Here is a 25,044-nt window from a genome sequence, read left to right on the forward strand (position 1 = left end):
GACTGGCGACGTGATTTTTGCACTTTTTCAAAAGGTGCAAAGAACTGATTAACTTATTTAAAACATTGTGCATAATCCCACGAGTACACTTTACTATTCCATAATACAGGCCAGGTGAATGATCACACCAATTTTGAATCTAAAACTTCTGAATTTCCAGCCACTCTCGAAATGAAAAATGGGAAATAGTAAATATCACTCATAACGGTAAAAAGAAAAATTCAAAACTCGAGAAACAGGTTTGTAGATAAGAATTTCCACCGAAATATAGATAAGATTACCTTGTCTATTAAAGGGAAATTGCTGGATTTTTTTTTTTTGCTTTATAAATGTTAAAAGCGCATCGTATTTTTAAGCAATGTTTAACATAAACTGGATACATGTAAATAAATCAAATGTTCTAGACAAGAAACCAATCTACATTTGTTTAATACCAAGGGCCAGATATGGTTTGAAGGGGTTCGTAAATCACTTCAGTTTTCACCTGTCTCTGATCATGTCATGACTTTTAAATTAACTCTGAACGACCTTTTTGTAAGAAAGATGTTAAGTCAACTAACCAGACTTGAACACGGGTCACATATGGTACCGACATTAAGTAAGACATTAACTCCACCTGTGACAATACTGCGTCTGTTATTGAGACATAAAAGCAGTTAAATGTTTTTACCCTGCTGCGAAAGCGTGAGGTCCTACATGGCCATTTGTGGCGGGGTTTTGTAGACTGCACCCAGTGTAGTGTGCGGTGTGGTGGACCAGTGAACACGACCAAATTGACAAAAAATTTGTTATGTTGATTTCATCATTTGACTTAATTATGACAAAGACAGCTTCATCAACAAATGTAATTTTGAAAAAAAAATCAAAATTGTTTCACTGGTTAACAGCCAAATGGCGTCTCGGTGACAATCACGTATTCAAGACACGAATCATTCTTAAAAGCGCAAAATTATTGAACAACTTTTATTAACTCTTTTTTTCCTCTTCTTGAGGAATAATAATATTACGTATATCAAGAATAAATGTACATGCTTGCAAATAAAGATGCATGCACCTACAAATAAAACTCCCACATGCATCGACACAATCCGCCGTCCTTGACTAGACAGTAATCTTTTTACTGGCGCTAAAATTAGCAGGGGGTCATAAAACGTATAGATTAAAATTTTTATTCCACATAATTAATTTGAGGAATAACGATGAATAATACAGCTGAAGAAATAAATCTCGTCCGTGATCGTGGACAGTTTTCACAGAAGACAGCAATGACCTGATATAATATTTACAAACCTTTTCCATACCTTAGGTCAGAACTATCAGGGATGCTGTCACCCTCACCCTTAACTGTCTCTTTTCTGTTGATCTTCCTCTCATAACAAGAGCCATACCTGAATCACCATACCGACACAGTGTGGTTCAACCAAACTCACTACCGGGAACTATGAGCTCATGTTCTTTTAAAGCTTGGTGTCTAATGCCTTAAATATAGTGTGCAAATCAGTAAATAATACCCAGTCATAAAGAGGGGACCACTAATGTGTCGCCTCCAAGCTAGGGTGCATCAATATCCAACGCTTTTGTCACATTTTATGAATCAGATCCAACGAATGTGAACAATGACATTCATATTTGACAAGCGTTAGTTGATGGTCTCATTTCATCAAAATTTGGCAACAAGTGATAAAAGCAGTGAAAATTAGACATCAAAGCTTTGCGAATGATGTCATACGGGTTGTTAAAAACCGCTTTAACTGTAAGCAGAGGATGTGACACACGTCACGTGACTCTCCTGGCAGCGATCACAGCGCCCCAGGTGTCTTGTCAATAAGTTCAGCATGACAAGCACACTTCTGAACGTACACAACCTATGTGATGGTGCAAATCGTGAAAAAAACTGTCCGGGAAAGGGGAAAACACATCATTAACGGATGAAAAATGGCGGAAGCGAACCTGGTTTTTAAGTCACACTTCTATTGTTCATTTATGACTTCGAACTAAGTTGATGTTGGAGTTCATCCCAGCGGAAATCCCAACAAATGGTTCACCGAAAAAAGTAATGGACGCATCAAGTATAAAAGATCCCTGATGCCGAATTTTTAAAAGACCTTTTGTTAAGTATCGTAGATGAGTTATGTACCTGGATCGCGGTAATTAAATATCATATAGGGGACATTTCTTGAAAGAAGCCAATCCTAAGAAAAACTTGCAGAACGAAACCGTAATCAAACATCAATGCAGCTACAATATTTGAGAATGAAATCTACAGTGATGGTGATATTGTTGGTGGTGCTTAACGAGCTCCTGCACACAGTCAGAGGACACGGGATGTTGCTGGACCCCCCACAAAGGTCCAGCCTGTGGCGATTTCGGCGGGACGTGCCAACAAATTATAACGATAATCAGCTGTTTTGTGGAGGATTTCAGGTGAATATCAACTAATTTCTTTCGTGTGAAATCATTTTACATCTTTTATAAGTATCATTGTTTTAGAAATAATCTAGCTGTTATTGCATTTTATCTTCTGTAGGTATTTTTTCTTAAAAATTCAATGGCGCAAAAAACAATAAAAATAAAATAAAATAAAATAAAAAAATGCGCCATTTAAAAGCAATATTAATTTAAAACGTTACATAATAGAATTTAGATACTTGAAAACTTGGCAATGGTCCGTTAAGACGCCTAGATATCATGGGATATAATTGTAAGGGTGAGATAAAATTCCGATTATGTTTTACTTTGCCACGCGCATTTATTTCCCCTCCATTCAGTGGACAAGGAGTTCTTGTTAAATTGAAATAAACCTAGGCATCGGTTGAATTTCTGTACGCGCATTTTATATTCTATTATTTTTTAGGTAATTTCAGTGACTCCATGCGCTACGCATGCTGACATAACGTAACATAAAGCATAACGATATTTTACCAATTGTGTAATCTGCTTTACTGGCAGGTTGTCCTTGACTATACTTGCAAAGGTAGAAAATAAAGCATTTTCAATGTCAGATTCGAGACTAAACCTCAATATTAAAATTAAACTAAATATTTTGATATAAGGGGTAAAAACATTAAGGCACTACATATGTCTCTTTCTTTGTAATATTTTTTATATAAAAACAAAAAATGGCATTCTTGAAGTTGGTCGAAATCCAAGTAAAACCAGGGGAAGATAGTAACGGCTTGCGGAACAATAAAATGAACAAAATCTATATTTATTGAAATTACGCTAATCAAAATTAAACCACTTTTGGATAATTTGGTCATAAACTTTAATCATAAATGTCCACTTTCCGGGCCTATGTGATAGATTGAAATGGCCTTGAAGAGGAATAAATTGACCTATTCTATGTTTCTGGTCGTCTAACAACACAATGCAGCCGGCTAATTGCGGGAGGGTTCAGTAAAGTGGTTGTTTTTAAAGTCAGTGTTATGTGCGGGTTTCCTCGAGTAAATTAGATTGAAGATAATGGAGCAAAATGTGACAGTTTTGATGTTCGTGGTCGAGTTTTATATCTTTTATGGTCGTCATCATTATCTGAATTCTGCTAAAAGAAAATGCAATTCAAACTTTTTCTACTGGACATATAATCATTATGTGTTTATCCACATATACGCGGAGGTCGTTAAACTATTATGATTTTCAAAACGCACCACTTAGCAAACCGTCATTAACCGACTAGCCACTGTTCTAATTTTTGTCGCCTTTGGCCATAAGGATGAAATAATTTTCAATGATTAAGAAACTGTTACATAGGAGCAAATTTGGAAGATTAAATTTGAAACTCAATATCACTATCCATTTCCTTCTTCCTAGGTTCAGTTCGAACAAAATGGAGGCAAATGTGGAGTGTGTGGTGACCCCTGGGACGGACCGAGAGAAAACGAACCCCCGGGAATCTATGCTCAGCCAATCATCTCCGGGGCATACTCTCGCGGTGACGTCATCAAGGTCCACGTGAAACTGACAGCCAATCACTGGGGCTGGTTTGAATTTCGTCTTTGTCCAAATGACAATTTTTACAAGACTGTGACACAAGCTTGTTTAGACAGGTAGGTTACCATGTCGGATTCATCTGAATTATGAGAACTTACCTGGTAACAGTTTACAATATAATATAATATAATATAATATAATATAATATAATATAATATAATATAATATACACACATTGGATAATAGAAGTGTTACCCCTACTGAACCAATACTTTGGGGGAGATAAATGACTGTGGAATGATATGCTCCTGGTATCATTTTATTAACATCAAATTACACAAAAAGACCAACAGTACAATTCCATGGTACAGCGGTTTATACTCGTAAGTCACATTATAAGTAGACCAGGCATTAGGCCTATAACTGCTCAAGATCTAACTACTTTGATTACTCTGATTCAGGGTGTGACACTTCTATTGTCCATTTTTGTAATATAATATAATATAATGCAATACTTTCACAAAATCATGTAAACGCGTTCCTTCCCGTCGAGTCAAGTAGGTACAATTCCTCTTAGTGTCCTATTGAATACTTTATCATGTCTTCGTGGCCACCAGTTACTTACATTTCATAAGGATTTAAGTTTCGACATTAATATTGATAACGTGAGCACTGCTTTCACTGCAGGCACCTGCTGAGACTAGCTGATGGCACGGGCACCAGGTGGCACATCCCCAGGACAGCCCCCTTCCAAAGCGACTTTTACATCTTGCTGAAATTACCGGAGGACGTGTTTTGTGAAAAACAGTGTGTTATGCAGTGGATGTACAATACAGGTACAAAGCTTGAATAAACTGTTATTTAAAAAGCTACATTGAGCCCAATATTACCTTTACTTGTCACTGTGCTTGATTATCATCATACGGTATTCTGTAACCTTCATGATACTTTCCATCACCTGCCTGGTGACATTTATTTGGTATTATATGTAATAGTGCATCAACCAACACCTTTTCATTGTCTGTGGCAAGCTTTCCATAGAGTTATAATATTAATGTTGTTATTTTAGGCAATAGTTGGGGCAGGGACCCGGTGACCTTAGAAAGCTGTATCGGATGTGGGAACCAGGAAAACTTTATCAACTGCGCTGACGTCACCATCTCCGAACAATCACCTACCGTCCTGCCAGCGTCTGGATCACGTGGCTGCATCGGCCGGCCTCGGGGTCAGCACAATGGCGTGTTTGGCGCGAAATTATATTGCAGAGACACGTGCACGGCTGACGTCTGCGACACCAGGTACTGCGTGTGCAAGACCATGAGCGCTGAAAACGAAGGGTCACTTTACCGTCATTGTCATCCATGGCCACGAAGGTCCTTTTACACGAAGTATGGCAGCATGAACTCACTGGGTTACTGTAGAAACCACTGCTCTCTCGCCTCCTTGTGCGCAACTCAGTCAAACTGGTGCTTCTGCGGCGCAGAGCCGTTCAGGGGTTATAACTCAACAGAACTAAGAACGCCAGGCGAGGAAATTGATCCAATACCACAGAAAATACATTACCCAGTAGACAACTCACACGACCAGGGCAGTCCAGACGCCCAAGACGGCCTTAAACCATTGCCCCCACCTCTAACACTGGACACACCCAAACCTGAGCATTCCACAGAAACGCAAAGTGCCAAAATGGAGTGCGTACCCAAAGGCAAATGGAAATCTCGACCTGGAACAAACAAATGGTGTCGGGAACTCTGCCCAGAATCCCCAGCAGGCTGTTCTAGGCCAGGGCTTATGGTGGTCTGTACTTGTAAACTAAAAGATATGGTGTTGATTTTATAGCGTAATTAAAATTGTAAAAAATAATTGTTGCTAGGTACGGCGTAAGGAGGTGACTGCATCAGAGGATATAAAACCACGACAGGCACATGGCGATAGAGCAAGACATGAAATTAAGTCCGAAAAAACTGACAATGAAATAACTACATGTAAAAATGAAGAACTTTGAAAGTTTTTGAAACAATGTTTAATGCAACTATGTAGGGAATTCGCAGTGTGTAAATGTAACGGTGCAGTGGGTAATACGGAAGTTCGGCAGGCCTTATTATGGATACAAAGGACAAATAAATCAGAGTAGATGACAAGCGAACAAGCTAAAATGCAAAAATTGAAACAACTTGGTTTACAATTGTACCCATATTACCTGGGGTTCTCTCTGCGCCGTTTGATCTATTTAAGATAAACGCTTCATTTAAAAGCGCGAAAACGTTGGCAAGACGGATGGGTAGTATCCTGAAGGTTATTCAAATACGTCACTTAATGTAGAGCATACCCCATGAATAAAGTCTCGTATAGACGTATTTTTAGCACTCGAGCATCCTTCAATAAAAATTATTTAGTCGCGCAGCGTTTGATTTTTTTTTCACATTTGTTGCAGTATTATTCAACACGAGGCATGTACATATTTCAACTAAATGGAAGTATTCTGGTGACCAACATACAAACAAATCTACACGATCTATGGTATGCAGAACCTTGATGATTTATAGCCTCAAAATATCAAAAAGGACAAAGTTTAAACTTACATTATCTATTTTGTATCAGCACGCAATACTGCGTCTGGTATTGTCTATTATATCTTTATATTGAATTAAAGGGATGACGATCAACGTCTTATCCTATATATGTGACGACAGGAAATGATGTTAATATCAAGTTAATATACCCTATTTGAGCAGTCAGTTGGCGGGCGTTATCTATGTCTGCCCCGGGGGTAGGTAGGGGTGGGTCTGCCCCGGGGGTAGCAGGGAGTAGGCGGGGCTGGTAATACGTGCTCATTTAGTCATGGGAGAGGAGGGAAGGGATGACTGTGTGCTCATATCCTCTTTACATCGTAATTCAGTTGATTTACATCTATTACAGCAGCTGGTAATACTTTGGAATATATCCACTTTTGTCTTGTTTGAAGACGAGTGTCACTGAAGTATACAATAGTCGACACAGAACGGTGTAGTAACGCAGGTGACAGCAATGTTCAACTAGTGTGTGATACAATACAGCGATCAACACATGATAAGACTTAGTCTTAGGAAGTGAGACACAAAACTGGCCGAGGTTGAAAACGTGAAGAGAACCGAGGATAAGTTTTGTCTGAAGAGTGCACCAGTAGGGATTGGCGGGTGTGTTCAAAATGAATAATTTGGATTATAAGCACAGAGGAGGTAGACGTCACTGTGTATTATTGGTGGCCGCCATATGGACAGTGGTCGCAGTAGACGTCGTGCAGGGTAACGGACGGCTGGTCTCCCCTCCTATGAGGTCCAGCGCGTGGAGATTTGGGTTCCCCACCCCCAGAAATTACGACGATCACGCTCTGAACTGCGGTGGATGGCATGTAAGTACTGGTACTTCACATACTGTACATGTATGTTTTATTACACGCTGCGTGTGTGCGTGTGTGCGTGTGTGCATGTGTGCACCCGTGTGAGAAGATGTATGACGGTCCACGAAAGTCCAGAAGATTGAGTTATAAAAACATGAAATCAATAAAATAACCATAATTATTGAAAAGTCTTTCCTCGAAATATAGATGAGATCTGTATCAATAGCAAATTAATATTTACCAAATAAAAAATAAATTAAGAAATGTATAAATGGACTGTGTTTATAGATTGAACGTGTAACCATAAACAAAAGAGGAACATGTTATACCAGATAAGTGTGTATATCTCTTACTGCGTAAATGACTTTTCCTACTATTAGGCGAGAAAAAAAGTCTTTTTCATTTCATAAATGACATCATTATTATTATAAAGTATAAAACGTCTGTTTGCTTTCCAACGATTCTATGCTAAGATATATCTTATGAAATCCCCTGTTTCAGGCCAAAATAATAACATCCTCGCATCTTCAGTTCACGAAAAAAATCAGTTTTGTGCGAAAAAATTTATTACTGAAAAATAATTAAAAATACATTTGAGACGTAATTGTAGGTATTTTTCATTAAACAGTTAAAACTGCAGATGCTTGACAAGAAAAAATGAATGGCACCGATGGATAACAACTTTTAAGTTTTTAAAAAATGCAAAAAAAGTGAACTTTGATGAAATATGACTATTAATCAGCTCGGGCCATGAACTGCGATATGTATCTTAGTAAAAACAAGGTTGATAGCATCAAGAGGAGAGAACTTGTAACAAATGACCTATAGGGTGTCACGTCACGTCAACTAAGGTGTGAAGAAGAAGTAAAAACACAATGTTTTTGTGTTAGGAGATCTATCATCATTACGTCATGATACCTCCATATCTGAACTCTCCATGTGTGTTCAGAGGAAGACTTGGGTGTCATATTCAGGGGTGGATCCAGCGATATTTTCTTACAGTCATCCAAAATATCATTGTTGATCCAGCCTCCATTTTGACCCTCTTGCAACAGAAAAAATTACATACTCATTAACGTGAACTTGAAAATCTAACTGTCTTCCGGAAGACCCAGAAGACGGTCTAAATCCGCCCCTGTATATTGTATTAACTCCCATCGTGTCATTGACCTGATGTTGTAGCCTAATATTCATAGTAACCTTGAGGTTGATTTGTCTATGCTATGTCCGTATATAGGAGCAGATATCGCGTAAAACAGATTGTGGTTAAATTCCTTGAACAAGTCAAATCAATGTCTTAAAATGAGAATGAAATAGCTATGGACTAACAAGTAATTCAGCAAAAGTATAATTATTAGATACCAACTTTTGCCCACGTTTCACTGACTCACATGTATAAATGCAACTGTTATTCATAGTTCTTTTCCTCTCGTTCAAAACTTTGTAGCCCGAGGCGTTTAGGCGGTATGGTACGTCACGGAAATGGATAATAAAGTTAATCACAGTACATGTAAATATCATGTCTGAAGGCTAGCTATGGTATACATCCATGTTGAAGTTGACTTGTTTTTGCGTGCGTGATTAATATACGTGAAACCACAAATCACTGCATCTCAGGGGCCATTGTTTTGGAAAATACTCTGAATTTAGTATTTTTAAATCTTTATTAATTCAATCATTTAGTTTAAGACATAAGAACCTCTTAATTTCCCTAAAACCAGTTTCGAAGATCGCGTTATCCAAAGATGAGAGCCCGTTGGGGCTTCATTATAAAAGGACTATTTAATGTATTGTGGGGTCTTGGGGTTATATTAAAGCACCCTCACATGCAAATTTCCATAAAAAAGAAAAGGGAGATGGAAAAAAGATAAAAGGCCTTTACCTGTTAATTTGATGAAGAGTAGGATTAGCTAAAGTTAAATGACCCGTACCCAGCAATATACATTTTTTTTAAGTGTAACCTTTTACCCTATCAGTTTACCAAACTAGACCAAGTGTTAATGTTTGAATTCAGTGTGGGCCTCTGATGTGTACGCCCTGCATATACCAGTATAATCAGAATCGATAAAGTAAGCAATCGACCGAAGTCGTATACTTGATATAGTAATAAATAAATAGTCAAGCGTCGGACATTAATTAATGAGATCTTTTACAAAATGAATAATGAAGGATCTGCTTTGTATAATACATTTGTTTTTTTTTATTTGCCTGTTCATATGTTTGTTTTTTTATTTAAAATGTTTCCAAGACAAACAGTCATAGATATACATGTGTTTATTGTAGAACCTGTGGGAGGTAAACAACGGACACTGTGGGGTATGTGGCGACCCCTTCCAGGGCCCCAGAGATAACGAGGCAGGGGGCAGGTTTGCCACGGGGTACCTGACTGCTGTCTTTACACAGGTAAATATACAGGTTTGTCACGGGGTACCTGACTGCCGTCTTTACACAGGTAAATATACAGGTTTGTCACGGGGTACCTGACTGCTGTCTTTACACAGGTAAATATACAGGTTTGTCACCTGGTACCTGACTGCTGTCTTTACACAGGTAAATATACAGGTTTGTCACCTGGTACCTGACTGCTGTCTTTACACAGGTAAATATACAGGTTTGTCACGGGGTACCTGACTGCCGTCTTTAACACAGGTAAATATACAGGTTTGTCACCTGGTACCTGACTGCTGTCTTTACACAGGTAAATATACAGGTTTGTCACCTGGTACCTGACTGCCGTCTTTAACACAGGTAAATATACAGGTTTGTCACGGGGTACCTGACTGCTGTCTTTACACAGGTAAATATACAGGTTTGTCACGGGGTACCTGACTGCTGTCTTTACACAGGTAAATATACAGGTTTGTCACGGGGTACCTGACTGCCGTCTTTAACACAGGTAAATATACAGGTTTGTCACGGGGTACCTGACTGCTGTCTTTACACAGGTAAATATACAGGTTTGTCACGGGGTACCTGACTGCTGTCTTTACACAGGTAAATATACAGGTTTGTCACGGGGTACCTGACTGCTGTCTTTACACAGGTAAATATACAGGTTTGTCACGGGGTACCTGACTGCTGTCTTTACACAGGTAAATATACAGGTTTTTCACGGGGTACCTGACTGCTGTCTTTACACAGGTAAATATACAGGTTTGTCACCTGGTACCTGACTGCTGTCTTTACACAGGTAAATATACAGGTTTGTCACGGGGTACCTGACTGCTGTCTTTACACAGGTAAATATACAGGTTTGTCACGGGGTACCTGACTGCTGTCTTTACACAGGTAAATATACAGGTTTGTCACGGGGTACCTGACTGCTGTCTTTACACAGGTAAACATACAGGTTTGTCACGGGGTACCTGACTGCTGTCTTTACACAGGTAAATATGCAGGAAACTGTGGGAGCCGTGTTGTGTAGGGCGAGGAACTGAAATCGATGACGTAATCATGTTACTCTTTTCTCGTTGGCAGAGAGGACACATTTGGCTAAAACAATTCAATCTCCACTGCATGTATATACGGAGTGTTAAAGAGAATCAGCTAGAGAAATCAAAAGACACGCAATGTCTGTGTTGGTGATTTCAGTATAAAACAATAAGTATTTTCGTTTTAAGTCAACGTGTCTTATTATATACACTTGGCACAATAGCCAGTGTCAACATTATAATAAGCTGTCTAGTTTCCTCTTTTGTTTATCACAATAGGGACAAACCATACAAACTGTAATTGAATTCACCGCAAACAAACTCGGGGGATGGATCGAGTTCCGTGTGTGCCCTGTGGAAAACGAAACTGTTCCCGTGACACAAGCTTGTCTTGACCAGCATCTGCTACGGTTTATGGATGGCAGTGCACGCCACCCTTTACCTGTGAACTTTACAACTGGGTATCATAGCTATAGTTTACAACTACCGTACGACGTGCATGGGTTCCACTGTGTGTTGCAATGGAAGTACGTTACAGGTAATGGAAAACTGCACCAATTTCAATTCATCATTAGTAAGGTTTTGCAGTCATATTCAAGTTCGAGTTATTCAATACTATATTTTTTTTTTGTATATTTTTGTGTACATGTATGTGAATCTGCATAAATAGATGTTATACCTTTATGTTAATAATGTTTTATTTTTATTTAAAATATCAGCCAATAGTTGGGGATTGGATGCAGCGACGGGGAAGTACTGCCGAGGGTGTGGCGCTCAGGAGACGTTTTACAACTGTGCCGATATTGCCATTCTTGAAGGCGACACGACGACCACCTCAGCAGCAACAACAACAAAAACAACAGGGGCTGCGAGCACAGCGCAATCAGCTACCACACAGTCATCGTCATCAACTACATCGCCGATAACTTCTCCTGTTACAGAAACAACAATGCCAGCTTCACCAACAATTACATCGTCAGCAGAGCTCACATCGACACAACTACCAACATCAACCAGAACAACAATTTCACCACCTTTAAACAGTACCGGTACACTCACAGAAACAGCAACACAGATAATGACAACACTTGAACTGACGACTCCAACAACATCGACACTGCCAACAACAATGATGTCGACATCAACACCAACGATAACACCACCTACTACCCCGCCCATATCAACAACAAAATTGACAACACAGTCTACCACACCAACTTCAACACCAATAATAACAACATTTACTACCACATCAACTTCAACACTGCCAACAACAGCAAATGCCACCACCCCAACGCCAACACCGACAACAACGAAGCAAACTACCACACAAATATCAAACCCGACAGCAACGACATATTCTACCACACCAACTTCAACACTGATAACAGCAACGCACACGGCCATTCCAACAGCAACACCGGCAACAACAATACTTAGTAATACACCAACATTAACACCGACAAAATCAACAATAATTACTACTACGCATACATCAATACCAACAACAAGAACACTTACTATAACACCAACATCAACACCAGCAACAACAATAATTACTACCGCACCAACATTAACACCGACAATAACAACAACGATTACTGCCACGCATACATCGACAACAACGACACATCCTACTTCTCCCACATCAACACCAACAACAACGACACTCACTACTACGCCCACATCAACACCAACAACAACAACATTCACTACTACGCCCACATCAACAACGTCAACAAAGGCATATTCTACCACACCAACTTCACCAGGAACAACAGCAACACTCACGACTAAACCACTTTCAACACCATCAACAACGACACATACTACAATGCCCACATCAACGACTCTTGTGTCAACCAATAAGCCAATAGCTACGACGCCGTTATTAACGACGACGGCGACCCAAACAGGAACATCAACCCCGGGAACAACAAAGGTATTGCAGGCAACAGTAACAGTGTCGACAACAAAAGATACATTCTCAAGATCTTCCACTGCTTCCACTACAATAGAGCCTACAACTACAGCCACATCCACCGGCTCAGCCAAAATGACAACATTAGCGCAAATAACAACAACACCGATAATAACAACAGACGGGGAAACCACAGCACCAGCATTTAAGACAGCAGCGTCAACGACGCCAACAGCGGTTACAAAGAGGACAACAACAATAATCATTCCAACAGTAGCAGAAATAACATCAACCACGTCGCCAGAAATAGTGTTGCCATCTTTTCCAACAGCAACAGTTACAACTAAAGGTATAGCGACAACAACACGTACATCAAGTACAACACCAACAACAGCACCAGCAACTATAACCCAATCCTTAACAGTAACGTCTACTTCAACGACGACGACGTCAACGGCAACAAAAACACCAACCGCTTCGACAATAAACACCTCAACAGCTATTATATCTACGACAGCAACATCTGGACAGACAACAATGCCAGCAATACTGCAAACAACAAAAGTATCGACAACAAGGACGCCAGCGGAGATCACAAGGACGAACTCAACCGCAGCAGTGCCGACGCCGGAGGTTATAACACAGGAAGGAGCAGGAACTTCACCACTAGCAACAGCAACACCAAATGATCTTCTTCTCGTGTCGTCAACTCCTGATGTACCTCGTACTAGCGTATCACAAACGAGGTCGGAGTCAACAACATCTAAGTCTACAATATATCATCACCTGACATCAGCAACATTCGCACAAACTACTTCACAAACTTCATCAAAAACATCTGGAGAAGCTGGAGCTACCACGATTTCCCATTCTGGGAAGAGTAATGTTACATCGCCATCGACGACAGCTTCAGCCGTATCAAGTACAAATCCCTCCTCACTGGCAAGCAGCGAGTACGCAACTCCATTAACGACCGCGGCGATATTTTCCTCAACAACAAACCCAGTGACACCTTCCTCAGTGGCGCCCTCTGTTTCAATTCCCGGTGATATCTCTTCCACTGTCATAACCACTGGGTCATCAGCCACGGACGAAGACACATCATTGACAGGGATGTCCACAGGGACAACAGCAAAGGCTATAAGCCAAAATACTTCACCTGCGCCATCAACTACGGCAGAAATATTTCTAACGGGTACCACAGCTTCTAATGGAATAATCACAACGGTGCCTCCAAGAACCAAACCCAGTGTAGTGAAGAAGCCAGATAAAGGCCGCAAGCCCAAAGTGTGCTTTCCAGTCCCAGTTGGTGACAGTAAACGAGAACGTCACTCCTGGTTAAAGTGTCTAAACCTTTGCCGTACGCCTGGTACATGTCCTAAAGATCAATGCCAATGTATTACTGACCAAAATGAGTACCTCCTTCTTCGATCACATTACACGTCTTGTCGTGGGAATACTGAGGAGAAAGCGTTTTGCATATCGTGGTGCAGAAGATTTTTTACATGTCCGGATATATGCAAGTGTTGGTATGAGTCGTATCTTTACAAATTCTCCTAACATCATATCGATGAGACCACTGCATATGTAGACTATACCAAAGTTAAGTCATGCAATAACATGATGTATTTTAAAGTGTCCAAATGTTGAGGACCATGAAAATGGTTATAGCCATTAGTACACGGTGGTTTTATGAACATCTTGCTCCGTGTGCGATAAAGTGAAGTAAAAAAAAAAAACAACTTCTAAACGTTGGAATCTGGCGAACAATTGGCTAAAATAGTGCATCATCGAAACACGTTGTTAAAGACCTGAAACGTGCATCTTGGAATGTGATGTCATAATGCATTTGCATTTGCCTGGAGGCTGGATTGAGACAGCGTGTCCTTTATTGTTCATTCGCCCCACCCAATGCATTTTTTTTTTTGCAGAAAGTGATTTTAGTAAAGCCTCGAACTTTTTTTCGGATAGCTAGTCTATATACAAATGAATACTGACATATACCCAAAGCTTGGTTTATGAACTACGTATTGTTTAAGTAAAGTTTACCTTTTAGATTTGTCGTCAAGTGATATGTTTTAGCTACCTTTTCATTAAAAGTGAAAGAGACATATCTTGTAAATAAAACTTTCTATCATAATAAATACACATGATGTAAACTGTTTACATGTCCCACTGAAGATTCGCAAACTAAGTCAACGTTACCAGTAAGTCTGCCATTTACCTCCTAAAGCGTGTCACTAAATCATTATATCTAAGGGTGCTCTTACAGTATGTCTTCTGCTGATCCTATATTCTGTATGCACTGTATCTCACATTCAAACCCTGTTATAATTAGATTAACTTGAGGATAGAAATAGAAATAGAATAGAATAGAAACAAATCACGTTGCTCTATTTTCAATTTAAATCAAGATTTTTAAAATAAAGGTATACTTTGGGTTTTTTGTTACCAGTGAAGGCCACTTTTTATTTCCAGAAATGTGCGAAACATTCATAACGAAGTCATTTTACTCGGTTACTCATGATATTAAACTCGCCGGACTCGCACTTACATGAAATGTGAACAAAATTTTATTTTCTGTGATTTGAAATTTGATGATTCTATTTCCCGTGAAATGTGATCACTATCCCCCAAATGGGACCCTCTCATATGTTGTTGCTATTGTACCAACATCTGCCGATACACGATCTGATTGGTTGGTTACCCCAATAAACGTGCTGCTTACTGCTGACTGAATCATTACATCAGATACAATACTGTCAAGGTAAGGTGTTAAGGTGTATCTAGTGTGGCACGTTACTTAACCTTACGAAATTTAATTACTACAAGGTGCTATCGTTATTACACAGTGCACTGTCATGTTGTATGCCGTTTTGTTTTAGGTTATGGGATGCTGCTACCCTCTACCAGGGCGGCAGATTGTAAAGGGGAACATGGAAAAAACCACCCTTTGACTTTTGGGCAGATGGAAGCAATTTAATCTGCACGTGCGCATGCGGTATTGCACCCGCTCTGTAGAGAGCTACTACAGGAGATTCCTTAGTTAACTTCAATCTGAAGTAACATGCTATTCATAAGGGGTTATTTTTATCTGTCACAGAGGAAAAAGTGATTAAAATCAGAGGAATTAACTGTCTTGATTGCTGTCAAGGGGACTTAGCTTGGGCCTGTTAAAACCCCCTTTACACTGGACGGCGTCCTTTCTGCGTCCTTTGTGCGACCATGAAACTGGCCAGGACGCCGTCGGACGCTCAAAGAACGCACAGTGATCGCTAAGGTTGCACAAAGAACGTCCAAGCATCGCCGAGGACGCCATGGACGCCGCGAAGTATTGAGCATGTTCAAAACAATCGCAGAGAGAACGCGATGGAGGATGGTCGCTCAATGGACGCAGAAAGGACGCACAAGCATCGCCGTGGTCGCAGAGAGGACGCACAAGCATCGCCGCTGTCGTAGAAAGGAGGCACACGCATCGCTTTGGTTGCAGAATGAAAACTCAAAGATCGTCCAGTGTTCGGCACGTAGAACATTATTATTTTTTTTAAATGTCAAACGGGGCCGTGCTGAGGTATTTTTCACCAGACAGGAATTCTGAGGGCAACAGTGGTTTCATATCAGCCTCCGATTGTTTTCCCCCCTAAAATTCATGAAACGATCGATTTTTTTTTTTTTTTTGAGGTTATTATAAAAATATTTTGCCTTTTTTTACAAGTTGCATTGTCAGAACTTTTTGCAGAATGCGTCATTTGAAAACGGGTTCAAATATTATATGTTGTGTCAGTCACACTTTCTCGTTTTTGGCGTCTGTCCATCCTTCTTATAAGGATAACAATGAGCATCGTGCTGATTATCACTATAGTTTAAATCGTTTATTCCCATTTATTTGTTTTGTGTGCTGGAAATGTTCTTTATTGGATGACCTAGTTAGAACCGATGAAAAATATGAGTTAGAATATAGAGAAGGACGCCCAAATAACGCTCATCAGTCAAGCAGGATGCAGAATGATCGTAGAATAGACGCCACTGATCGCCGATAAAGGTACAGAGAACGCAGCAAGAATGCTCAATGGTCGCTCAAACCTCGCAATGGACGCTTTGGTTTGCACAGGGGACGTACAGTGGAGGCAGGCAGATGGCTCGCAGTTTTACAGGTAAAATCAAGATTCGGTCGTTCAAAGGACGCACAAGGGACGCAGACGCCTTTACACTGAGACACGATTTAATTGCTTTGGCGACCGTTGAGCGTCCTGACCACATTTTTGAACGCAGAAGGGACGCAGAAAGGACGCCGTCCAGTGTAAAGGGGCCCTAAGTGGTAGTGCCTGAGCAGTTGTTGTGCTAACAATTACCAGGCATGTAATTAGCCTTGAGATTTCATCACTGGGTGACAGAGAGCTAAATGACTGTCTATTTATCTAGAAAAAAATCAATCTGTCGCGCTGGTAGAGGGTAGGATGCTGCTGTGTTTTCTGCTGTCGGTGTGGTATACAGGGTACGTCAAGAAAATTCCACCAAGCAAGCATACAAACTCTTACCTTAGAAATTAGATACTTCATAAATGACCATTTGTTATGTTTTTGTTTTAGAAAATGTCTCTTGGATTCGTTACAATCGTGGCTACAACTGCATGTTTGTCCGCCGTTATCAGAGGCGCGGAGGCTGTGTGCTGTCACCCGGTCATCACTGATTATTGCGGAGACTGCAGTTTTGTAAGTTTTTTTTAAATGAGAGACCGTGTCAGTGGTCATTTAGCTCCCAGAATATCGACTTGAAGATTAAATGACATTTGCCTTAAATGATCGACGCCTTTTACCATTACAAATTATAGAAGTATTTTGCTTTCCCTGACTTTTCAATGGTGTGAATTTCTCTGGGATACAAATATACCAGCCAAAGCCACCTCCCTAATATAGTATATGGTATTAAAACATGTCATTAACGTTCGATGAAGCCAACTTCATAGTATAGTATACGAGATCAAAATTTTCTCTTGCGTCATAATATCACGTTAAAATATAGCATCAGCTCGGGTTTATGGTTGCACAAACATGTAGGACTGCTAGAGGCGTGCATCAATGTTCTTCTTTAGTACACTTACTGTATGCATGTCCCTAGAACAACCTTAACTCCTTACGAGCTTAACTGGGTTAAAACCGCATTGTTTTGTTTAACAAAATAGACACTTTAAAACATCGATACCTTACTACACAGCATGTTCTTATTGTTCCTTTTAAATATATTTTCCGCGGGTAAGAGAGTGACCTGTCAAGCAAGTTATACCTATTGTCCCTTTGTTTAAGACGTGGTATGCCTGTGGAGTAGGAAAATGTGATAGACTCAAGTGTAACTGTGAAGGAGGCTGCAGATCCGGTTGTTCAAGTGTGAAGACAAGCGGCTGGCTTGGGTGAGAAACGACCCTTTTCTTATAACTACTTATGTGGATTATTTTTCTGCAATACAACACAAACATTTTCGTTGTCGTGTTGGTCAAATAACAAATTTACAAAGAGAGTTAAATTGGATGTTAACTTTTCACAAATTTCGAGCAAAACAAACAACCATAAGATTTGGGCAAAGTGTTCATGTATTTATCACCACATATACCAAGAAAAACATTGCGATATGGTTAAATTATAAAAGAAAGAAACTTAATTTCGCTATTAATAGGAGTGAAAAGTGTGTCTGCAGCCACAAGAGGTCTGCGTATGCAGGTGTAGATTACAGCATTGACGCTAGTGTAGTATTCAGTAACACTGATACAGACAGGTAAGTGATGTAACTGTAGATAAAGTTGGTCTCATTGCGATTGTTTGAGAGTTTTAATTTAGTGTCTGCTGTTTTCAGATTTTATTCTGTGAAATTGGGTGAACTTCAAAGTACAATGTTGAAAGCAAAGTGACGACACGTGCTTTAGTTGTACTGAAGTTTTGTTGAAAATCCATATTGCTACAGAAACCAGCAAAATGTTAAAGTGAACAGTATTATTAAATATGCCCTAGCGACACAATTATTACTGAACAGCAGATTTTAATCACGAACCATATTATTGCAGAAATCACAAGCTTTCCAGAGATGAATACATTCGTGCTGCAATGAACCTGAACAGGAACACAAGATCTGAGGACATCCACGCTGAATTCACGGAGAAAGACAAAAATGGCGACGACATGATCAATTTTGATGAATTCGAGACAACAAAGTGAATGAAACTGGCAAAAACACCCTCTATGATATTTTTGTTTTGCTTTCATGTAAGATAATAAAAGTAAAATCAGTGTATTTTTTTTTCGATTTTTCTTTATGATAATTTGAAAGAAAGACTATTTGATGTTAACATCAAAAATCGGACTAAATTGAGTAAAATGCTGGTACTACTCACTAGTGACTTAGGCTTCGTTCACATGCAATGTCTATTTTCTAAATTCTATTTTCTATTTGCGGTATGTCTTATGATCACGGTCTGTGCTCTGAATATCCCGCGGCGTAATTACTGGCAGCACGAGCCAGTTACTATAAGTTACTATAAGTGATCATAAGATAGGGCGAATAGAAAATAGATTTTTAGAAAATAGACATTCCATGTGAACGAAGCCTTAGTGTTTATCGTAGCATAAAAGCGATAAGGGTTTAACATGTCATTATTCGAAATAGGAGTTATAAAGTAGAGGGACTTTTTGGGTTTTTAACTAAATCTAAAGATTCATGTCGCACAACATACACTGTATATTCATGTCGCACACTCAGCCTAGAACCTCAGATGTGACATTAATCTATAGATTCATGTTGGCCAATTAAAAAAAAATCGGCTATATATTGCCAATGAACGAGCTTCGGATCTTGATTAAGCTGGTCGAAATTATCCGATAAAAAAATCTTATAAAATAATGTTATTGTTCGAATTGATTGAGCCATTTGGGTTGTTTTAGCAATTACCTTAGTGACGTTATTTTGGTGCAGCAGTATGTTCGTCAACAAGGTGTTCCTAAATACTGTTTCAAATCATTTTGTTATCGCCAGTGTAATTTGTTTTTAGATTTTGTTTTAAAAAAGTCTAAAATAACAAATATTGAACACCACTAACCACATTACATATGCCAATTTTTGTAGTCCACAGTAAAAAGCATAACTGTTAGTCCTTTGAGAACATTTTATACCTTCTAACCAAAAGGAAGGCCTATATTGTCGGTAATAAGGGTAATGATCATCTGAGATGTTACTGCAATTTATTAATAACATTTAAATACTAGTACATATTATTCATGAAAATGCCACACATGAACATAAACTTTGATAAACACACTGCCCATAGGTCTACATAACTGATTCTTATTAATTATTACATACATGTAAAATATAATCAAAATTTATATCATACAAAGATACTTTTCATTAAAGGTACATCCAAATTACACTATAATAATAATTTAACTTGTACACAATCTACATGTAAAGCCACGGTCACAACCGGACGTACGGATTTCAGGATCGCACGTCCCTTGCGATTTTTGGGTGTCGCGGAGGTCGTGGAGGTCGTAGAGGTAGAGGAAAGTCTGCCTTACGAGTCGCAAGGGCCACATGAGATGTCCTTTCAAGCAGGGACGCTAATTGCAAGGAGCGATGGCCGTAGAAATTGCACTCATTTCTTGAGTTTGTCTTGCTTGCTGTGTACGTGGCACACACTCACCACTTACGAAGGAAATGCAACGCATGGCGAAAGTAGTGCCCTTTGCGTCAGTTTTGCTTCACACTTGCCTCACACGGTTGTGTTGACGTACTGACGGCGTACGTCAGTTTTGCTTCATGTTCTCCTCTTCTCTCTTCTTCCCCCTCCTTTTTTCTACTGTGTAAGCTTCTTTCTCTTGCCTTTTGGAGGCATATTAGGAACTAAATTGAGCAAAAATTTGAAATTTTGAAAATTGTTGCACACGTAACACAGTCGACGTTCATTGTAAAGACACGAGCGTGCGTAGTGAGCATGCCTTTTATATACCAGGCGTGCTCACGACGCACGTGCGACGCATTCCCGGTGTGCTCTCGGATTTGTTCGTTAGTTGTGAGGGCGTGCGCCTTACTCAACACGCAAAGGGCACTTGCTCCTTCATTGATTGCGACGTGCGTCATGCACAACGCGCGTCTCTCTTGCTAACTCCGTACGCTAGCGGCCTCGCTGATCGCAGGTTATTCGTAGAATCTTTTGGACATGTGCAACATCCTCCGTACGTGCTTACGGGCTGTCTGCGAACTCGAAAATGCGTAATAAGAACTTGAGTGGGACGTGAGATTCTGTGCAAAATTTGGACGCAAACAGCCCGTAAGAGCCAGTACGGCCGGTTGTGACCGAGGCGTAACGGCAAACCATACCCTCACTCTGGCAGTATGTAATAAATGACCGCGCAGAGCACGTGCGGCATCGCCTTTTATACAACTGACCATATGAATAATTGAACACGTTATCTAATTGAGCAGTGTGAGTAGTTTCTCATCTAACACAATCAGAACAAACATAAGAACATCGTCCAAATAGAGAGCTATATATAATTTCTGCCGTGTTGGCAACAAAACTGAATTCCTTCACTCTAATTAGTTGAGAGGTTTAACTTATATTGCTTGGTCACTCAGAGGGCAATATTGTTATCCAACACGTGAATTTCTAATATTCCTTGTATAAGTCTAAATGGTTGCAGTGAGAAAGTAAACCCACTTTATTAAAAACAGGGGCTAACTATCATGTACACACTTGCTGACCAAAACACACACACACACACACGCGCGCCAGTAGAGTAATCGACTTGCAGATTTTTTTGATAGTAAAATGTATTAAGGTCTTGTAAGTGATGTTAAAATTCGATGTCGGCAGTTTTTGTGCATGTGCTGAATGTATCATTACTGGGAATAAAACCTAGCCACATCAATGTCAGAAGGCCACATGAATCAATATAGATCACATTTGCTGGGAGATTGTTTCTGTATTTTCTTCAGAATATGTTGGATTACAATAGGTATGCCTTCATGTGAAAGGGGGGGGGGGTGCCTTATTATAAAAATACTGCGTTTCCAAACATTACTGTGTATTTTCATTTTTTTTTCATTGTCAGCAGAAATCAACACTTAAACAGCACTTTAATCTGGGACGCAGACTTGACCAGTAGAATACATTGTCATAATAGTGGAAAGTTCTTTGGGTTTTATTTTAATGTGGTTTAAACCCAGTCCCAAGCTTCTCGTCCTAATGACAATAGACTATCAATGTTACAGACAGTGTATAGTATCTCTCCTCTGATTGGCTGGTTGCCTACTTAATACCTGCCAACTGAACAATTTCATCAGACGCCACTGTTCAGACAAGGTATGAAGTGCTCACTAGTCTCGCTCGTAAGCTACAATTTAATCTTACATAATACAGTTCTAACTAGGCGGTGTGATATTGTCAAACAAAGCGTACGCTGTTGTTTTTGCTACCTTTATGATATACCTCGAGGAAATTATACTCTTGGGTAACATTCAGACGCTAAGTGTTGACCGTGCATATACAGGTGTACGTACGTCTTACCTTTACAAATACCTTTATTTCAGAAAATGTCCATTGAATTCGTGACAATCATAGTGACTGCCTGTTTGTCCGTCGTTGTCAGACCAGCAGAAGCTATCTGTTGCTATTCGGTTGTCCCTGGATATTGTGGAGATTGCAGCAAAGTAAGTTGCGTTTCTCAAATCAATCATAAAAGCGTTATGATTTTTGTGCTTCATTTAATTAAACTGGAAGAAAAGTGACTCAATCATACCGCCACGTTATTTGTGAATTTTACAGTTGCTGTTAAAGCACATATACAACAGCGGTATTTAGGTAGTGGTCCTTATGCAGGGAAAGGGAATAGTCAGGGGTCCTGGAAATGCAAATAAATCGTCCTTTTGGAAAAGTCAACTTTCAATTGCAATTCCAAATGCGCAAAGATTAAAATGTGTTACGATGCAAATGGCCCATTAGTCGTTTTATTTAGAATTACTGGCAACAGGTCTGAGACAAAAAAGTAGGATATTCCGTGACCGTGGCTTTGTGACCAAATTTTTACGGAACTTAGAGGTCCTCAACTTCACAAATGTGTGTTTAGTTTATAAAACAAAGCGTGGCACACGGTATGAAGTTGTACGTATACCTTTTAAACAAGATTTATTTTTATTAACATTTTAAAACTCCTGAACAATCTGTACCACAATATTAATCAGGGTACCGCTTTTCCACTCTGTCGTGCCAAAGTGCCACCATGTCTTTAATGCTAAATGCTATACTTGTAACCTCCCCCAAGTTCTTAAGTATAGATGATCAGTGTGACTTTAAGACATCAGGCATTGTAGCAGGCTAACTCTATCCCGGCCAATTCATGGCCGCACACCAAAGAGAACAGGGGTTTGTAGCTACAGCGTGAAGCCATATCTATATTCTGCAGCCAGGTTCCCAATACAACAGGAACATGACTCTATTGTGGACATGTCCCAAGTGAGTTCTTATTGTGTCTTATGGCGCACTGGGCAATCCCAGCAAACACAGCACGTTCTTATTACGTTTCCAAGACGTTCATATACCCAAAAATGCTATGGTAATGTTTCATACAAGGTAGGTTGCCGTGCATGTTGCTATGGCGCATAACATGGCTTTGTGGTATACTGCCACAACTATTAATTTTAACTTACATGTCCTTCAGATATAAACAGCTAATTCTTCACTTATTCTAATTGTCTCTTTGTTTTAGGCATGGTATGGTTGTGGAGTAGGAGAGTGTGATATTCATATGTGTAACTGTCAAGGAGGCTGCAGATCCGGTTGCTCTAAGATAAAGGTTACAGGCACAATGTGGTAAAATATCTATGTGTATATTTTTAACTAAAACAGTTTGTTTCTGTTCACTGTAAAGCACATTACCACAATACGAATCCACCTTGATCAGTTTTCGTGTTCGATAAACACCGTAATTTACGTGTTTTAAACTGACTGGTGGAAAAAACTCTAAGACAAAGTATATTACTGTTTTAAAAATATTTGTCTGAAAAATGATGTTCGAAAGAACAAGAACAAAGAGGCCATTCAGAATGAGATGAGCTGAATGCTAGCTAGGCCATGACCTAAATATGGCGGACCTACATGAAAGGAAGGCCGCTTGATCCTGTAATGGTGTCTCCACCTCTCACACGCCTCCCCACGCGTCGTCCCTCGACCGGTTGAATTGAGCTGAGATTTAATTACTGTGCCCCTGCAGGAACGACCAGAGGTGAGAGGTGGAGAGACCATTACAGGATCAAGTGGTTTTCTTTTCATGTAGGTTCGCCATGTTTAGGTCGTGGCCTAGCTACAGATAGCACTCGGTTCTTCTCATTCTGAATGGTCCCAAACACCAACTAATTGCATCATTATTGATAGGAATAGAGAGTGCTCGTGTAACCGCAAGAGATCTGCAGGCGTGGATTACAGCATTGATGCTAGTGTAGTATTCAGTGACATTGATACAGACAGGTAAGTGATGTAGGTGTGGATTACAGCATTGACGCTAGTGTAGTATTCAGTAACACTGATACAGACAGGTAAGTAATGTAGGTGTTGCTGTAGATGTAGGCAATGGCGCCAGATGCATAGAGTAGTATTCAAATGTGGACAGGTAAGTGAAATAATGAACAAAGAACAAGGAGTTGAGTTACATTCAAGTTAAAAAGGATTCATTTCAAAATTCTGATTTGAAAACAACGAATTAGCGTAACTATAAGCCATGAAGACACGAGTTTCTGTAGAACTTAACGGCATATTTTGATCAAATCATTACAGAAACGAGCAGCTGTCCAGAGATGAATACATTCGTGCTGCAATGAACCTGAACAGAAACACAAGATCTGAGGACATCCATGCTGAATTTATGGAGAAAGACAAAAATGGCGACGACATGATCAGTTTGGATGAATTTGATAAGAGAAGTGAATGAAAATAGCAAAAATCACTTGCTGTTAAAATAATGTATTGGTTACATGTAGGCCTTATAAGATAAAATCAACTGAATTTGAAAATCATCAGCAAATGCTTTTTATGTTTTTATTATCGTTGAAAAAAAAAGCTTGTATGATCTTTACAACATATATATTCTTGACAGTATCAAAGAATGCTGATTGACGTTTAGTTTCCATTCCCAGTATAAAAACATAATATCGTTTTTAATGGTTGTCGGATGACTTAAAATAGGCAATGCATTTTTGTTTGCTTCACTGGCGAATTCAATTAATGAACTGATGTCACAATGACACCAAAAAAAAAAAAAAAAAAAAAAAAAAAAAAATATATATATATATATATATATATATATATATATATATATATATATATATATATATATATATATCAT

The 25,044-nt window shown here is 39.4% G+C and overlaps 3 protein-coding genes across 4 annotated transcripts; all 3 read left to right on the forward strand.

The window, feature by feature from the left end:
- Positions 1-1,767: 1,767 nt before the first annotated feature.
- LOC106150787 (uncharacterized) lies at positions 1,768-14,825 on the forward strand. The gene is made up of 8 exons (XM_087018124.1): positions 1,768-2,424; positions 3,811-4,046; positions 4,618-4,766; positions 5,000-5,754; positions 7,097-7,321; positions 9,593-9,712; positions 11,020-11,278; positions 11,460-14,825. Exons 1-8 carry the CDS (start codon positions 2,233-2,235, stop codon positions 14,219-14,221), a joined length of 4,698 nt encoding a protein of 1,565 aa, XP_086874250.1. The 5' UTR covers positions 1,768-2,232; the 3' UTR covers positions 14,222-14,825.
- A 1,951-nt stretch (positions 14,826-16,776) lies between these two features.
- LOC147760931 (uncharacterized) lies at positions 16,777-18,937 on the forward strand. Of its 2 annotated transcripts, XM_087017395.1 has the most exons (5): positions 16,777-17,156; positions 17,251-17,373; positions 17,965-18,068; positions 18,332-18,430; positions 18,717-18,937. In XM_087017395.1, exons 2-5 carry the CDS (start codon positions 17,254-17,256, stop codon positions 18,865-18,867), a joined length of 474 nt encoding a protein of 157 aa, XP_086873521.1. In that variant the 5' UTR covers positions 16,777-17,156; positions 17,251-17,253; the 3' UTR covers positions 18,868-18,937. The 2 variants fall into 2 exon arrangements, with proteins under 2 accessions (XP_086873521.1, XP_086873522.1); XM_087017396.1 differs by having other exon boundaries at positions 16,777-17,373.
- A 3,252-nt stretch (positions 18,938-22,189) lies between these two features.
- On the forward strand, positions 22,190-24,892 carry LOC147760932 (uncharacterized). Its single transcript, XM_087018483.1, has 4 exons — positions 22,190-22,357; positions 23,413-23,516; positions 24,078-24,170; positions 24,477-24,892. Exons 1-4 carry the CDS (start codon positions 22,241-22,243, stop codon positions 24,628-24,630), a joined length of 468 nt encoding a protein of 155 aa, XP_086874609.1. The 5' UTR covers positions 22,190-22,240; the 3' UTR covers positions 24,631-24,892.
- The last annotated feature ends 152 nt before the right edge of the window (positions 24,893-25,044 follow it).

The sequence above is a fragment of the Lingula anatina genome, chromosome 7 (assembly GCF_051362555.1).
Source record: "Lingula anatina isolate TDL-2025a chromosome 7, LinAna3.0, whole genome shotgun sequence".
NCBI classification, from domain to species: domain Eukaryota; kingdom Metazoa; phylum Brachiopoda; class Lingulata; order Lingulida; family Lingulidae; genus Lingula; species Lingula anatina.